Here is a 13,831-nt window from a genome sequence, read left to right as displayed (position 1 = left end):
TCTGTGCAAAGCCAGGTCATGCCCAGAAGGCTGCACTTCACAGCGCTCTTCCCATTGCCTGGCTCTTACATTCTCTCTGTCCTCCTTTCACCAATGTTCCCTGAGCATTGTGGGTGAGGAAGCAGGTCCATGTAGATCTCTCTTCTGCAACTGAGCCCAGACATGCACTTATTCCCAGCACTTCTAACAGGTCTGAATGCTTTTGATAAGAATCTTAAGGTAATTGCTTTGGGCCTCTGTTTAGTTTTACTGATGGGAACAGGAAGTTGGCTTTCCCAGGGTCTCTCTGAATGCTATTAAGATGAAATCATGTTGTACTTTTATCTTCTTGTTTGTTTTAATGTCTGATAAAATCAATGTGATGCTTTACACAACACTGTACTTTATTCTTCTTGCTTGTTTTAATGTCTGATAAAATCAATGTGATGCTTAACACAACACCATCCTTACCGAGTGCGTGAAGTCAATCTTGTCTGAGAGTGAGCTCAGAGTCTTTCCTTTCCAAGTGTTTATTGGGTGTCTTCCGTGTGTCAGGCATGTGCTGGGCTCTGAGGAAGTAGCAATATGAAAAGGACAGGTATGTGGCTGCCCTCTGACAGGGTGAAGCACAGTTGAGACTTCAGATCTTATCTTTAATTATGTATACATGTATGCCTTTGTGTTTGTGCACATACATGTTGGTGCCTGTGAAAGCCAGGGAGCTAGAATTACAGGTAGTTGTGAACTGCCCAACATGGGTGCTGAGAACCAAAGTCAAGTCCTCATACACATAGTATGCACTAGCTTAATCTAATAGGTATCAATAAAGTTTATGGGTGTGGAATAGAGGCACAAAGAGATTAAACAGCTGGTTCAGAGTACCACAGAGGAGAAGGGACTGATGCTTGGGTGCATTTGGCTCCATCATCCTTAACCACATATTCTTAATGTTTAACATGTTTTTAATAACTAACTTGTTCTTAATGTTTGGGAAAATTAGTTAGAATGGAAATATTTTTTGTAAAAAAACAAAGAATAAAACAAAACAAGACAAAAAAAAAACAAAGTAGTATGCATGCTTAACTGTTAAGCCATCCCTCCAGTCCCCTCATGTTGCTCATGTTAATATCTGAATCCCACCTACAGGGTGAAAAGGAACAGCAAAGAGGTGCCACGCTCCACTCAGCCATTCTGGTAGACAGATCGTGTGCACTGGAGTGGCCACCACCTCCTCCCAGACCTAGGCACATCTTCTCTGGGCTGGCCTGGTACCTGGCCAGAGCAGGTCAAGGCAGCCCTGCCTGCATCCTCCTCCCTCCACACTGGTTTGGAGGAAGGCAGTGCAGAATGCAGTTCCGTCCCCCTCACTCAGCATCCTGTGCACTGGAACGAGAAGTTTCAACTTTGGAAACTGGGTTTCTCTAGATGCCCAGTACACAGGGCTACTGGGAAGTCAGACGCTGTCCCTACATGGCATAAGAGGGACATACAGAGAGCGTGCTGAGAGGACCTTTGGCAGAGTGGCGTTAGTCCGTCCCAGGACAGCGATGCCCCTTTCTAGTTCCTCCTCAAGAAACCGCCTTTCTGACTAAGCCAGTCCCTCCCTCCCCCCTTGCCCCTTCTCTTTCTCTATGCGTATTTGTGTGTGTCCAAGCGCTTGTACACATGTGTGCATGTGTGTGGAGGACAGGGGACAATGTTGGGTGTCTTTCTTAGTCATTATCTCATCAATTTTATTTATTTGGAGGGTGAGCATGTGCCATGACACATGGATGACAACTTCCCTCACTCTGCCATGGGGATCCTGGGGCTTGAACTCAGGCTGTCAGGATTGGCGCCAAGCCCTTTAACTGGCTGATCTATCTTGTTGGTCCCTACCTTTAATTTTTTATTGCGTTTATTTCCTTATGGGAGGTGGTGTGTGTCATTGATGCTTACAGAGGTCAGAGGACAATTGTAGGGGCTAATTTCCTCCCTCGGGTCCACGGCTTGAACTTAGGTTGTCAAGCCCGTTGGTAAGCGCCGTTGCCCACGGAGTCATTTTGCTGCACACCACCACCATTTTTGAAAGAAGAACTCTCACTTTTACCTGGATCTCAATTCATCTAGTCTTGTTGGCCAGTAAGCCCCGTTATCCGCATCTCCACCTCCCTGTAAATGGGCTCACCAGACCACGCCAACAAACCCAGCTGTGTGACAAGGTGCTCATGCTGGTGCAGCAAGCACCGTTCCCTGGAGCCGTCTCCCTGGCCCCTGCTCTCTGTCTGAACTAGGAACAAAAATGTACGTACCAGGATCTGTTGGTGCTGCTTCTCTATCTCGTAGCCTCCAAAGTGGACTATGCCCGGTCTGGCCTGGATGGCCTGATTGTTCAGAAGTTTGGCATAAACCTCTACGGAAGAAAGACAAGTCCATTGTGAGCTATAAAGAATACCACATTGAAGATGCTCTTATTGGTGTAGGAAGTCTTTAGTTCAGGGCACTTTAAGCACAGGCAATGTCCAGACAGTGGATACAGCTGTCAACAAGAAGGATTATGAGTCCCCAATAAACTGGACTGTGTCTGCTTTTCTATTCTTTTTTAAAAAAAGATTTATTTTTATTTTCTTTGTGTGTATATGTGTATCTCTCTCTCTCTCTCTCTCTCTCTCTCTGTGTGTGTGTGTGTGTGTGCATGCGTGTGCGTTTGCGTGCACCTGCCTGTAGAAACCAGAAGATCTCAGACCCCCTCAGAGCTGGAGTTCCAGGCTCAGCGCCTGATACGAGAGGTGGGAACCGAACTCAGGTCTACAAGAGCAGCCAGGGCCCATGACGGACTGGCTCTGTCCCCAACCCCTCCCCTTCATCTTTGCTCATACATGCTTACTATTTATTAATTTGCTCTCCACGTATGTCGTGCATGCATATGTGTGTGTGTTTGTGGAGGTCAAAGGACACCCCCTGGCATCATTCTTGGGTGTTGTCCACTTCTGTCTGTTTTTTATTTTTGGGATAAGACATCTCTCGGGCCTGGAACTTAGATGGTAGACCAGGCTGACTGGCCAGCGAGCCCTAGGGAGCTGCCTGATGCTGTCTCTTAGTGCTGGGATTACAGGCACGTATCAAACACGCCCTTGGATAGTTCCTCCTGACTGTGGAGTTACAGACATGCCCAACCACATTTCTTTACGCGGTGCTGGAGATGAAAGCTGGGGCCTCGTGCATGTCAGGCAGGACTCATCCATTTCAGCAACCTTTTTAATGCTAAAACTTTTTTGGTTTGGGGCCATAAAGCAGCAGGCTGTGTTCCTGCCCAGAAATGGTTAAGTATACCAGTGTGCACTTGGCAGTCTTAAGGTGACAGTAGAATCATCTAGAGCAAATGCATTTCTAAGATTTAAGGTGGGGCTTGTACAGGTTGGGAGTGTGGTCAGTTTTAATTGTCAACTTGACACAACCTACAATCACCTAGGAAGAGGGTCTCATTGAAGAGCTCTCCAGAAGCTAGGTTCTAGATCAAGTTGGCCTGTGCACACGTCTGTGGGAGACTGTCTTAACGTGGGAAGACCCAGCCTGAAACCGTAGGGACCACTCCTTGGTTTAGGGGTCCTGGACTGTGTCAGACAGGACAGCATGCATTTATCTCTCTCTGCTCTTGACTTTGGATGGATGGAAGTAGCTGCTGCGCATGCACGTCTTGCATTCTTTGCTGCGATGGACGGTGACCTGGAACTGTGAACTGCGATAGACCCTTTCTCCCGGGAGTGGCCTTTGTCAGGGGGCTTGGAAATGACACTAGGATGGGGTTAGCAAACGTGAAGAAGCTGAGCTGGCCGTGGCTCATCACCAGCTGAATGTCACCTCCTCCCTCACCAGGTGTCCACTCCCAGTAAGCAGTGGGGACTTCCCCACATGCCGGCTGCTCCAGCCGTGAAACACAACTAGGATGTTTTCCGGAAGTTGTTGTACGGCCATCAGGTGACACTCCTGCAGATCGAGGTATCAGGCCAAACACCTCAGGGTGAGGTAGGAGAGAGAGACAGGGAAAACCCGGGAGATATGAGACAGGAGCAGAGCCCCTCACCCGGGAATTCAGCTGAAGCCACCCACCAGCAGGCAAGCAAAAATCCAGCACAATTAACAGCTACTTATGGCCTTTCTTCCCCCAGCTGTAAGCCTGGATGCTTCTAAGAACCCCATCAGAGAACCCCTTACAGGGAAGGAACTGTGGCAAGCCCCTTGTGCAAACCTAGTGATTCCTTGTCTTACTTTATCAGATTTAACTCCAGAGTTATTGCCAGAGTTGCCCTGAAATCTCATCGAGAGAGAGAGAGAGAGAGAGAGAGAGAGAGAGAGAGAGAGAGAGAGAGAGAGAAATAAAATGAGGTTCTTAGCAATCTTTTGAAGTGTAACCTGAGAGCCACCAAAATGGTATATATGTCTAATAATAAGGTCATTCATTACAGCTGTCCCTCCTGGAGCCTGCACCACACTTGGGTATGTGTTACTCCCAGCGAGCCCACATCAGCCTCTTCCCATCTGCCACTGAGCAACTCTTTTTCTCTTTAACCCTTGCACCTAATTAGGCATTTGTTAAAATACATGTAATAAACCCAACTCTGCTTCCTAAACTGCCTAGTTCTGAATTTTTTTTCCATGTCAAAGAAATGAATCCTGAATCCTGGTTTGGTCCAAGTGCGGTCCCTAAAAGATTAGGGGAACTCCTCAGGCTGTGACATGCGGAGTGGAAAAACTGCCGCTTTATCCTGTGTACTAAGAGCCTTGGGGAGTCAAGCAGGACAGAGATGGGTGGACGGGGTTCTAGAAAGGAAGTCAAGGAGAGGAGTCTGAGCTGAGGAGTGTGGTGGTCCCAAGACCTGCTGAGGATGAAGGCTGTCTGTGGTGCTCTGGGCAGATATTGGACACTGGAAGGTGCTTCTAGAGGATTCCAGGTTCTTGCATCCCAGAGCAAGGAATTGCGTCATGCATCAGGGACATGGGAGTGGTGGTGAAACAGAAATAGTTTACTGAAAGAAAAGTACTTCAGGAAATGGAAGTGGAACAGGGCTGGAGGGAGGTCAGAGTTCTACGGTGGATGGCGTATGTCAGGATTCTCACGTCTCAGTGTGGCAGGCTTTCAGCACATCTGTGTAGCGTTCATATGTTCTGCAAATGCAATACTACACATCAGCCTTGGTGGGAGAGAAGTCCAGACTTTCTCCGACATTGGTTTTTATTCATATGTTAACTCTGTGTGTGTGTGTGTGTGTGTGTGTGCTATAAGACAACATTGATGTCATCCACGGTCCACATTGTTTTGTAAGACAGGCTCTCTTACTGGCCTGGAAATAGCCACGTAGGCTAGGATGGCCAGCCAGGGAGCTTCGGGGATCCCCCAGTCCTCGGGGGGTCCTCCTCCGTGCTGCTGGGGTCATGAGCGCACAACACTCACGTCCTTGTGATTGTAAGACAGGCACTTGACTCCCTGAGCTTTCTCCCCAGCCTTGTGTTCTAACCTTGCCTTGCTCCTCACCCTACTCTCCTCATACTCCAGCATGTGAACTTGGTGACTGACTTACACCATGGAAGTCTGTCGTTGGGAGGCAGGAGAAACTGCTCAATGGCTGAGAGCACTTTCAGCTCTTCCAGGGAAGCTGAGTTTGGTTCCTAGCTTCCACTGCTGCGACTGCAGCTCCAGGGGACCTGGTGCCCTCTTCTAGACTCCATGGGCACCCACACACATGCAAACAAGTATATAAATGAAAATAAAAATAACTTTTTAAAATCTACCATTTAAGCAGCTTGATTTAAACAGAACTACCATTCTTAAGAGGAACTATTATGAGCCTATAAGATGATACAGTTAAACCAGCACCCCCAGTCCCAGCTTCCTGGACTTTGGATCCCTGGAGACGTAATTTGTAGACAAATGGCGGCTGCGCACTCACTGGACTCCAGGAGATGGTTAGGCACTTCTGCTCTTTTCTTGGGCTCCTCCACCAGGCTCTTCAAGAGGATGGGTGACACTTTGTCAATGGGCTCGTCTGCACTCTTTAGTTCCTGCATGGCCGGTTTCAGGACTGCCATCTTCTCCTGGAGTCAAAGGTCATTTCCTGGGGAGAAAAACGGGAGTGGTAGACTCATCGTGAGGAAGCACACACATGTTTCTTCTTAGCTTTTGACAGATGTACCCCTTGTCCCTGCGTGGTGTGCTGTGGCTCCGGCCCCCCTGCTCTCATCTGCTGGACGCTGCATTCCCACACATGGCTGTCTCATTAATCATTTGACTCACACACCATAACCCAATATGGCAACGTGCTCCAAACTCTCCCATGACTCTTCAGGGCTTGTCTGAAGGGTGCTTCTGGGGCGGTTCTCAAAGCCTCATAAGTTTGGAAAGTTCCTAGTTTCTTTTTTGTTGCTAAGGCAAAACATCCTAAAAAGCAGTGCAAAAGAGGAAAGGGCTTATTTTGCCTTACAACTCCAGATCATCGAGGGGAAGTTGAGGTAGAAACTCAAACAACTAGTCACATTAACAACCACAGTCAAAAACAGAGAGAAATGAATCCTCCCATGTTAGCTGCTTCCTTTTGCTTCCTAGCTTTCTTCACTCGTACACAGTGCAGGGCCTAGCCTAGGGCATAGCGCTGCCCACAACGGGCTGAGTCTCCTAGCCTAGGGCATAGCGCTGCCTACAATGGACTGAGCCTTCTCACATCAGTTAACAATCCATCCACAGATACCCAGAGGCCAATCTAATCTAGATAATTCCTCATTAAGACTCTCTTTACAGACAATTCTAGACTGTGTCAAGTTGATAATTAAAATTCTTCTTCCTGTCTCCACATCACATTCACAGAGATATGTGAACAAGGGTCCCTTCAATATTTTGAGTTGGCAAGACACAGGCATTCCTAAATCACCTTCCCCCTCTGCTAATAGGAGGTGACAGAGAGGTAATGAAGCCCATAGGTGACCAGGTCTCAGAGACCTGAGCATGCCTGGGAACTCTGTGGGTCCCTACAGTCCTTGACAGTCATTGGCAATTCCACTTCCCTCATAAACACCGATTCCCAATCCCTTCTAACATCCTTTATAAGTCATCTGGCATTAACAATGTATTTCCTTGAAACAGAACCTAAGAAATTCCACATTTTTGAAAATATTGTTTTATGTGTGTACATGGTGGGGAGCAGCGATGTGCATGTGGGGATCAGAGGATAAACCTGAATTAGTTCTCTCTTCCACTTTTATGTGGGTTCTGGGGATTGAACTCAGTCATTGGGCTTGCAGAGCAAGTACATTTATCTACTGAGCTATCTCACTGGCCGCAAACACCACATTTTCTCTATCAGACACAGCTCTTAACCAGAGGCCATGGGGCCGCTCAGAGGAGCTCCTGAAATTGAATGTAAAATCAAGAATGCATGTTTGTGAGTTTTGCTTCTGTCTTTTTTGGAGAAGTCCCACAGCATTGGAGAAGACCACAGAGAACACAGAATACAATGAGGCACACACTAGCTGCCTAACAATCATTTTTAAAATAAGTTAGCTGGTCTATCCTCTTGCCTGCAACCCCTTTCAGGAGCAAAGGCGGCTTTCTCCTCAGCACAGTCATGGGACCGACTTCAAACCTCCTCCTGTACACCTTCCAATGCTGGGCCTCTCGTTCACCCTCCAATCCCTCCTGCTCTTGGCCCCACGCAGTCACTGCCTGCATTTCAGGTAGGGTCAAGCTGGGCAGAGAGATGACTGAGCCGCTAAGAGCACTTCCTGCTTTTCCAAAGGTCTTGAGTTCAATTCCCAGCAATCACATGGTGGCTCACAACCATCTGTAATGAAATCGGGTGCCCTCTTGAGAAAGAAACCTCATGGGTCATCAACTTAGACCATGAAACTCAATATAGACAAGTTCAACAGAACCGCCATGTATGGGCTGACCATGCATGCTTCAGCATTGCCAGGGCATACATTTCATTCACTTTTTTTTTCAAGTTGGCTAGGGCCTCACCCTGGCTAATCCCCGCTTCCTTTAACCCCAACCCACACTAAGGGTTGGGTAGAACACAGACTCTACCTCCCATCATTTCTTTGGTCCCCAAACCCTCCCCCGACCCAGTCCCAAGACGAACACCTTTTGGATAGCCGCCTGGGGCTCTCCCTTTCAGCAGCTCAGCGGCTACCTCGGGACACTCAGGCCCCCGGGTACGAGGCGTCTTACCCTGCAGATGATAGTTCCGGGGCGGGATTCGGCTGCGCGCAGGAACCTACTCAGAGCGTCGCCATGACAACGCGGACGCATTCCCAGGATACACTAAGGGACGCGCCCAAACAGTCCGCAAACACGGGGGATGTTGGGCGGCTTTTGTTTCTTGGGCTCTGAGCAGGGTGCAGAGCCTGAGAAAGACTAGAGAGCACCACTTACTATGTGGAAAACCAATGGATTCCCCAGAGGAGCTGAGACACCATGGGGTCTGAAGGAGCAGATGGGGGCCGGGCTTCCCAGCACAGTGGGCAGGACCTCCTACTGTACATTCTGCTCCCTTCCCCCGCTCCCCGCCCTGGTTTCACACTTTGATTAATGGTAAACTTTATACATTAGCAAAGTTAGGCAGACCGCTAAAAAGAGGTTCTGCTTCCTCCACTGCAATCATGACCAAGTCTCAGCCAATCAAATTTCGTCCGTACTTTCTATTATTTTGAAGAAATTCCCACATGCCTTTGTATCCATACTCTTTAAAAAACAGTTTATCTTTTATTTATTCGTTGACAGTTTTATACAAGCAAACAATGTATCTTGATCATATACACCCCCAGCCCGGACCAAGAGCCCTCAACACATCTCCTCCCCCTCCACTTCCTCTTTAATTAACTCACTGCCTCCAGTTAGTGCCGTCTGCTGGACTGCTGATTGGTCTTGTTGAGTTGACCTTGTGCAGGTCTGGGGCAGCTAGCCACAGCTGCACGGAGTTGGTGGGTGGCCATGTCCTAGCCAGAAGGCAGCATTCACAGCCTTCCTCCTGTCCTCCGGCTCCTACATCCCCTCTGCCCTCCTTTGATTTCCCTTGAGCAGTGAATCAGAAGTTGAGTTGACAGAGATGTTCTATGAGGTCAAATACTCAACAGACAGTTATTGTCAGCACTTAGACCAGTTATGAATCTCTGCATTAACTACTGTCCACTGCAGAGAACAGCTTCTCTGGCCAAGGCTGGGAGATGTACTAATCTGTGGGAATAGGCAATAAATATTTAGAAGGCAGTTTGGCAACAACTGACTTAGCAAAACAACAGCAGTAGGTTCTCCCATAGACCACGGACCTCACCAGCCATGAGCTTCTGACTGGGTTTACAGTACCAGGCCTGAATTCCTACTTGTGGAGAAGACTTCAAATCTAATCCTAAAACATTGGAAGTTTAAACAGGTCACTCAGGAGTCCTGCTTGCCTTGCACTCTCTGGTCTCCCTCCCTTCCTGCATGACTTAACACTTGATGTTCTTCACAGCGATATACAGAAAGGCTCCGGAAGAGTAACTTCCTCTGTACTGTCTGCTTCCTGCAGCTGCTGTGTTGGATGAAGCCCTTCCCCACTTGTGGTGGTCCATTGGTTCCACTTTTTCCTCTCTCCTTACCATCATTACTGCCTATTAAAAACCTCATCTTGAGACTGGATGGATTGCTCAATGGTTGTTTGCTTCCAAGCAAAACGACCTGAGTCTGATCCTTAAACCCACATGATGGACAGAGAGAAGTGACTGCTGTAAGTGGTCCTCTCCTGAACTCCACAGGTGTTTTGTGGCATGAGTGCATGCAAATACACACGCACACACACACACACACACACATGCAGAGAGAGAGAGAGAGAGAGAGAGAGAGAGAGAATTAACATAGTATCTTTCAACACTGGCACTAGGTAAGATTCACTTTCAATCACCCACATGACTTTCCTAGCCCGTGATACTGTTTTCTTCTCTGGGTTTTCAGAGACCTTTTCCCCACACCTTTTCGAGTCCAGGTCTCATCTAATTTAGAATGGCCTGAATTCCCTCTATATGATGACTTTGCACTCCTGATCCTCCTGCCTCTACTTCTTCCGTGTCGGGATGGCAGCCGTGTGCCACCACACCCACCTGGGTTTCGTCATCTTTCTCTCTTTATGTGTTACATCATTATTTATGTGTGTGCCTTAATTTTGGTTTTGAGAAAGAGTCGTGCATCTTGGGCTGACTTCAAACTTCTGTGTAGTCAAGGTTGGCCTTGAACTCCTGATTCTCCTGCTTCTGCCTCCCCAGTGCTGGAACTGCAAATGTGTACCACACTCACCTTGTGTGCAGTGCTTCGGGGGCTAGGAGGTTAGAGGACTTCGTGCATGCTAGGCCAGCACTCTGTCAACTGGGCTACACTCCCAGCTCTGTGTGTGTATACGTCTCAAACAGCGAATTCTTAGGGGAAGGCCCTGGTGTCTAATCTTTCCATCTCCCATAGCCCCTGACACAGTTATTTGTCCATAGAGATCACTCCGTTACTGTTGGCCAAGAGAGCAAAAACCATCATTGTGTGACCTAGCAGGTTGCTGTAGCTCTTTATGCTTTGGGTCCCAACAGGACAAGATTTCAGGAGAGCTGGCAGAGTCCCAGGTTCTAGTACTCTCAAGTCTGCACTCCCGCCACATACTCCAGCATGGATCACAAGGTATTTCCATACACTTACATAGCCTATTGTGCTGCACTTTAAAGACAAGTTTATCATTTTTCAGTAAAAACATATTTCCTATTCTATGTAAAAAGTACGCATATGGTCACATAAGCCGCAGTGCCTGTTGTCATATGTGGTCAGGTCCCTGTCCACTGTCACATAAGCCGCAGTGCCTGTTGTCATATGTGGTCAGGTCCCTCCCTGTCCACTGTCTCGCAGCGGCTAGGTTCCAGCAGCAGAGCCTGCTACATCCAGATCAAGCATGGATGTCTGATCGATATAGGGCTGGGCACATCATCTAATTCTAGCTATGAGACTCTAGCTTCTGGGAGAAGTCTGTAGGAGCTTTCTCTCTATGGAAGACTTCTCTCTGCACCACAGGGTCCTCTCCGCTAAGGGCACACAGAGATATAATGTTGCGTTAGTTACTTTTCTCATAGCTGTGACAAAATACAAAAGAAAAGCAGCTTAAGGAAGATGGATTCATTTTGGCTTAGTTCCAGAGTTTAGTCCGCCATGGGGGACAGCATTCCAATAGCAGTGTGAGGCAGCTGGCCACCTTCCCCAGTCAGGAAGCAAAGAGAAATAGATGCTGGTCCTTTTTTTTTTTTTTCTTTTTTCAGTCTTGGATCCCAGGCCATGGTATGGTGCTGCCCACATTCAGGGTGGGTATTTTTACCTCAGTATAGCCAGTCTGAAAACTCCCTTGCAGACAAGTCTAGAGATTTGGCTCCTGGGTAATTCTAGATCCAGTTAGACTAATCATCCATCTGAGTCATTGCCGCATCTTTCTCTTTCTGAGCTTTGCAGTGTCGAGAATAATTTCTGAAGCTGCTGCGGCCATTAGAAGTCATGAGGGGCCTGAGCATTTAGTGGAACTGCTGATGAGGATAGGAGACCAGAGAGAAAAACCTGCATCATCTCACCTCAGCTTGTTGAGTGCCTACAGCCCATGATCTTATTCTTACTTCTTCAAATGCCTGACATACAATGGTTTCTTGTGTGTGTGTGTGTGTGTGTGTGTGTGTGTGTGTGTGTGTGCGCGCGCACATGAATTCACATTGTGTACAAGTGCGTGCATGTGCACATGTGAAGGCCAGAACACAATCTCTGGTGATGTTCCTCAATTATCATCCACTTTGTTTTTTGAGACAGTCTCTCACCGGTCTGGAACTAAACCAGTTCCTCTAGGCTGGTTGATCGATAAGTCCCAGGCATCCTCCTGTCCCTCTTTCCCTAGCAGGGGGAAGGGTTGCAAGCTGGTGGAACTATGCCTGACTTTTTTTTAAAAAAATGTGGGCTGCGGGGATCTAAAGCTCAAGTTCTGATGCTTGCAAGGCAAACACTTTACCAGCTGAGGTATCCCTGAGCTACACTCTCAGCCTGATTTCCAAACCCTAGATGTTCAATCAGCATAAGCCATGGTACTGGAGCTTGCTAAGAATGTAGAATCTCAGGCTATCGGAGACCTCCTGAATCAGGAACTGCATTCTAATAAAATTCCACCAGGATATCTGTAAACTCATTAAAGTTTAGAATTCTGGATCCCGTGGATGCCCTACAATTAAGGCTGCTCTAGACAGTCAATTGCTTCCTCTGTTCACGTGCATGCTGCAGTTAGCATTTACAATGACCAGACAGCGAGGTGCCCCAGGCCCCAGGAGAATAAGAGATGAGTATGACAACAGTCAGGGAAGTTTGACACAAGTTCCCACGGAACAGAAAGGCCCATTGGTTTTCTTGTTGAAATCTCTCTGGTGCCTTCACACTGTATGAGGAATAAACTCAAAATTCTTAACATGCTTTCAGGGATAGGCAGGATTCAGCAGCTACCCTGCTCCTACCTTCTCTGTTTGCCCATCTCCCACTCCCTTTCTTTGCCTAAATGTGGTGGCTTAAACTGGCTACTGATCCACTCTACTCCCGTGAAGAGTTGGGGTCCCTGTCCTCCCCTCTTGGATCTTAAATCTGTGACTGTTTTCACTGCCCAGTTGGGCCCCATTTGAATTTAAGATCCCAAAGTTTGTGAGATAGAATTGTATGACAGTTGTCTCAAGACACGAAGTTTGGGATAGATGTTTATAGTGCAAATCAAACGGGAACATGATTGACTCCTGGCATGCTCCATTTATACAGTCTAGGGCAAGCCAGGGAATGGTGCCACCCACAGTGGCACCACCTCAGTTATTCTGGTCAAGATCATTTCCTTAGTCATTTCTAGAGACTAACCTAACCTAGATGATCTTTTACAGGTGTGCCTGAGGCTTGTCTCCAAGGTGACTCTAGATAATGTCAAGTTGATAATTACTGTTAATCAGCACACTTGATGTTTGAATATACTATTAATGATTTTTTTGAAGATTGTTTTTAAGATTTATTTATTTATTATGTGTATAGTGTTCTGGCTGGACACCAGAAGAGGGCACCAGATCTCATTACAGATGGTTGTGAGCCACCATGTGGTTGCTGGGAATTGAACTCAGAACCTCTGGAAGAACAACCAGTGCTCTTAACCTCTGAGCCATCTCTCCAGCCCCTGTGTTTTGAAGATTTTTTTTTATGTTTTGTTTTTGTTGTTTTTTTTTTTTTTTTTGAGACAGGGTTTCTTTATGTAACAGCCCTAGCTGTACTGAATCTTGCTCTGTAGATCAGGCTGGCCTCAAACTTACAGAGATCCATCTGCCTCTACCTCCCAAGTGCTGGAATTAAAGGCATGTGCCACCCCTGTCCCACTATCTTAAAGTTTTTTTTAATGTGCTGTATTTATCTAATGATCCTTCCAAACTCCTATAATCCTTTAGGATATTTCTCTCATCCTTGTTCCCATGGTTTTCCTGAAACAACAACTCAAATAAGACCGTGCAGGAGACTGGAGAAATGTTGCCATTTCCCAGTTCAATTCCCAGCCCTCACGTGGGGGTTCACCATCATCTGTAGCTTCAGTTCCCAGAGATCTGAAGCCTTCGTTTGACTTCTACAGGCTCCAGGCATGCATGTGGTACACATACAAACACTAAAGCAAACCATTCATACATCTTTCAAAAGTTGCAAACTTTTGAAAAGACAAAGTAGAGAAAGCTTGTCTCCTCTCTGGTGGTTAGAGTTTCAGTTTGAAGCCAGGAATCTTGGACACAGACCTTCGAAGTCATTGTCTGATGGTGTACACTGATATTGTCCTCT

General features: G+C 47.1%; 1 protein-coding gene across 6 annotated transcripts in view; it reads right to left on the bottom strand.

Annotated features, from left to right (window-relative positions):
• Positions 1–8,995, bottom strand: part of Cfap221 (cilia and flagella associated protein 221) — an 80,112-nt gene extending 71,117 nt beyond the window's left edge. For 2 of the 6 annotated variants that reach the window (XM_085688353.2, XM_085688352.2), the window contains exons 1-2: positions 2,271–2,371; positions 451–548 (exon numbers count right to left, since the gene is read on the bottom strand). Coding sequence is in view for 3 of the 6 variants with exons in the window: in XM_085688351.2 (XP_085544477.1) it covers positions 2,271–2,371; positions 5,907–6,045 (240 nt within the window). In the remaining 3 variants the exon portion in view is untranslated. Of the gene's footprint in view, positions 1–450; positions 549–2,270; positions 2,372–5,906; positions 6,072–8,092; positions 8,432–8,835 lie in introns of those variants that run through there. The other 4 variants (XM_085688351.2, XM_085688350.2, XM_085688349.2 and 1 more) reach the window with 4 other exon arrangements.
• Between the last annotated feature and the right edge of the window lie 4,836 nt (positions 8,996–13,831).

The sequence above is a fragment of the Myodes glareolus genome, chromosome 5 (genome assembly GCF_982192425.1).
Source record: "Myodes glareolus chromosome 5, mMyoGla1.1, whole genome shotgun sequence".
Classification (NCBI taxonomy): Eukaryota; Metazoa; Chordata; class Mammalia; order Rodentia; family Cricetidae; genus Myodes; species Myodes glareolus.
The sequence above is the reverse complement of the archived record's forward strand: the minus strand, read 5'-3'. Positions and strand labels throughout refer to the sequence as shown.